Below are 3,932 nucleotides of genomic sequence, written 5' to 3' on the forward strand. Positions count from 1 at the left end.
TTACTGTCATAATCATTTCACAATATATACAAATATCAAATCATTACGTTGAACACTTGAAACAAATATGTTACATGTCAATTATATCTCAATAAAAAAGTTCGAGTTATGCCAAGGGGCGCCTGGGTGGCTCAGTTGGTTAAGCAACTGACTCTTTTTTTTTTTTTTTAATTTTTTTTTCAACGTTTTTTTTTTATTTATTTTTGGGACAGAGAGAGACAGAGCATGAACGGGGGAGGGGCAGAGAGAGAGGAGGGGCAGAGAGAGAGGGAGACACAGAATCGGAAACAGGCTCCAGGCTCCGAGCCATCAGCCCAGAGCCTGACGCGGGGCTCGAACTCACAGACCGCGAGATCGTGACCTGGCTGAAGTCGGACGCTTAACCGACTGCGCCACCCAGGCGCCCCTAAGCAACTGACTCTTGATCTCGGCTCAGGTCATGGCCTCATGGTTGGTGAGATTGAGCCCCACATCAGGATCTGTGCTGACAGCAGGAAGCCTGCTTGGGATTCTCTCCCTCTCTGTCTCTGCCCCTCCCCTGCTAGCTCGTTCTCATTCTCTCTCAAAATAAATAATTTCTTTTTAAGTTATGCCAAGAGCTGCCTCCAACAAACTCATTCAACATACATACACCAAATTATCACGGTAATCCAGTGCCCATGCTAACCGGTGGAGACGCCAGCACTCATATCTTATGTCTTATGTTTCCCCCAGGATCAAGAGCAGAAGTATGTTGCACAGAAGCGTTCAGGAAAGCTGTTCTCAGACAGAATCAGTGAAAATACAACTGCTGTGAGCCGTGGCTGCACTTCACAGCTCATAGCCTCAGGCCATGAAGAGGCCAATAAAGGCTGGAGCCCAAGAACTCCAACCCAGATCGAAGGCTTCCTCTCTAGCACCCAGCCATGAAGCTCCTTTTTCCTATCTTTGCCAGCCTCATGCTACAGTACCAGGTGAACACAGGTAATGTGGAATCATGGGATTAAAAGGGGTCGGTGTGAGGAAGCAGGGATTTGGCTGTCCATGACAATGGGAACCCAAGTAATGCTGACAGATGAGATGCCCAAACAGATGGCTGAAGAGTTTGCCTATTGCCTCAGTCATGCACCGTCCCCCATACATCCCCATAGGCCCCAATCCTAGACTCTGCTGATAGGGATATACGCAGAGCTACAGGAAAGCAGGGTGTTTTCTGTGTGTGCTCAGAAACTATCCAACATATAAAGGCTGCCTTCCTGCCCTCTACATAGCTATCATCTGGGACTCAGCCAAGTCACCTCATTTGTGCTCTATTTCTAATTTAAACCATCTTTTGAAGCAAATGTTCGTATCAGTTTATACTCTGGTGTAATACGAAGTCTCTTCCCTTGTGCTCAAAACATCTCCTCTAAGGATCCAGTAAAAAGGTCTCCGTTCTCCATCTCAACTTTTTCAGATTTGTAAAGTTTCATCCCTTTTCTCAGGCTTTGTCTTCTGGGAAACTGCCAAATCACTCATCAGGGCATCTAGGAAAGCACTGTGGCAAAATGCTAAACCAGAGGACTGAGTTGTTTTTTCGAAAGAAAAGAGAAGTGTTAAGACTTGTTTCAGAATACAAGAATCACCCAGATATTTAGAACAACTGGCAATGGGTCAGGGAAGGGAAAGTGAAAGAGTTAAGATATTTCTAATGTTTTTACCTTGGGACCTTAAGAGAAGTAACATAAGCAGGTATGGCCGTGTTGTCTTGGGTAAAGTCATTTAGCCACTTTGAGCCTCAGATTCCCCATGAGTATAGCAGGTTAACCCATGCAGCTGCTTGAAATATACGAAGTTTACTGTTTTGTCTCTGGAGAGAAAGGGTGTTGAAATGTATGCGAACATTAGGTGCTACATAAGCCTCTTACTATTTATGGAAAATCAGTTGAATTGGTAAGATTATAGAGCAAGGGAGAACTTTCCTGAGTCAGAAAAAAAGTTGAAGACATTGGGACGAAAAAAAAAATCAGGTGAAGATGAGATTCTAAACAAAGCAGAGAAGGTAGGGCTATAGATAACCATGTGGGAGTTACCTTGGTAGAGATGAGACTATGGCTATGATTATGAATAAGGGACATTGTCTGAGGGACAGAATGTCCAGAGAGGCTGAAAATGATGAACACTACGCCCGAGGAACCACAGGTCAAGCAAGAGTCAAGGAGAGTGAAGTCATGGACCACTGGGTTTGGCAAGAGGTCAGCTCTCCTGAAAGTCCTATTGCTGTCTTTTGAAATTCTTTCTTGGATTAGCTTTATGACAGATTTTGCTCTTGTAGGTATTCCTAGCATCAGGAGGAGAGACAGTGATGCCCTGTAAGTGTCTAAGATGCTAAGTGGGGGGTCTAACATCATATCCTGGCGGTGCCTGGGTGGTTCAGTCGGTTAAACGTCTGACTCTTGGTTTCAGCTCAGGTCATGATCTCACGGTTGGTGGGTTCAAGCCCCACAGGGGACTCTGTGCTAACAGCGAGGAGCCTGCTTGGGATTCTCTCTCCCTCCCTCTCTGTCCCTCCCCTGCTCATGCTCTCTCTCTGAAATACATAAACTTTAAAAAATAAATTATAAATAAATAAATAAATAAATAAATAAATAAAATAGTATGCTAAAGCAAAAAGTTGTGTTTCCCTTTTTTCCCTTCCTCTATGTGCCCTAGATTTTTGGATTTCAGGGGTGTACAGAGATTTTCTTAGCCTGCCAGGGACTTTCATCAACATCCCTAACACTGCATTTAAAACTTGGCATTAATAGGGGCACCTGGGTGGCTCAGTCGGTTAAGTGGCCGACTTCGGCTCAGGTCATGATCTTAGGGTGCATGAGTCCAAGCCCTGCGTTGGGGTTCTGTGCTGCCAGCTCGGAGTCTGGAGCCTGCTTTGGATTCTGTGTCTCCCTCTCTCTCTGTCCCTCCCTTGCTCACAGTCTGTCTCTCTCTCCCAAAAATAATAAAATAAAACATTTTTTTTAAAAACTTAGCATTAATAAACAACCTCTTACTCTATTCCTCTCCCTCCAGCAGTCTTAATATCATATCTAGCTATTAACCTTAGCTCAATGGTTTCTTCTTTTCTTTGTGCAGAGTACTTTGGCTTGAGAAGATGTTTAATGGGTTTTGGGAGATGCAAAGACTACTGTGCCGTGGGTGAAACGGAGATACAGAAATGCAAGAAGAGGAAATGTTGCATTGGACAGAAAGTGGTTCAAATGATAAAAAACTACATGCAAAATGAAATGTCCCACACACTTGAAGGGAACTCCCAAGAACACCTACAAGTTACCAAGAATTCTGATGCTTTGATACAAACAAAATACCAAATTTTATCTCTTCTCCCCAGAACCAAAAGCATCAGCCCTTTTGCCAACGTCTACCCCCTCCTCATCCCAAATGCCACCACTGTAAACTCAGCCATCACCAACCCTACGACCTCATGCAAGATCACATACACTGCAATTTCTGCCAAGAACGACACCACAGAAAGCAGAGATTCGGCCAGTGACTCCTCACCACCAGCACCCCCGCCATAGACACTCTCAACACCATGACTGGAGCCGGAGGAAGCAGATGAGCAGAGGAGTCTTTCCCTCAAAACACCAGGTTCCTCTCCATCTTTGCTGGCTGTAAAATGAAACATAGGACTGTTTCCTCAGTCATTAGTCATTCAATAAATACCGTTCAATCACCTACAGTTTACATAATGTTATCGTTCTCATGGAAACCTCACAGAGGAAACAGAGCTAGAGAGGAATGGAATTTTAGTTTGCACGCCCGGGAGAAAGTGAGCACCGAACTTGGCTCACGGATAGCCCAGATTAGGCCTCTGTAACAAGGATTTATGGTTCTCATCTGATGCGCCTTTCTTGAGGTAACAGGACAAAAAAAATATATCGTCATTTTTTTCTTTTTTCATAGGTTTTTTAGAA

The 3,932-nt window shown here is 44.2% G+C and overlaps 1 protein-coding gene across 1 annotated transcript; it reads left to right on the plus strand.

Moving 5' to 3' along the window:
• Nucleotides 1-905: 905 nt before the first annotated feature.
• DEFB129 (defensin beta 129) lies at nucleotides 906-3,704 on the plus strand. The gene is made up of 2 exons (XM_042930137.1): nucleotides 906-963; nucleotides 3,091-3,704. Exons 1-2 carry the CDS (start codon nucleotides 906-908, stop codon nucleotides 3,534-3,536), a joined length of 504 nt encoding a protein of 167 aa, XP_042786071.1. The 3' UTR covers nucleotides 3,537-3,704.
• The last annotated feature ends 228 nt before the right edge of the window (nucleotides 3,705-3,932 follow it).

Source organism: Panthera leo, chromosome A3 (assembly GCF_018350215.1).
Source record: "Panthera leo isolate Ple1 chromosome A3, P.leo_Ple1_pat1.1, whole genome shotgun sequence".
NCBI lineage: Eukaryota > Metazoa > Chordata > Mammalia > Carnivora > Felidae > Panthera > Panthera leo.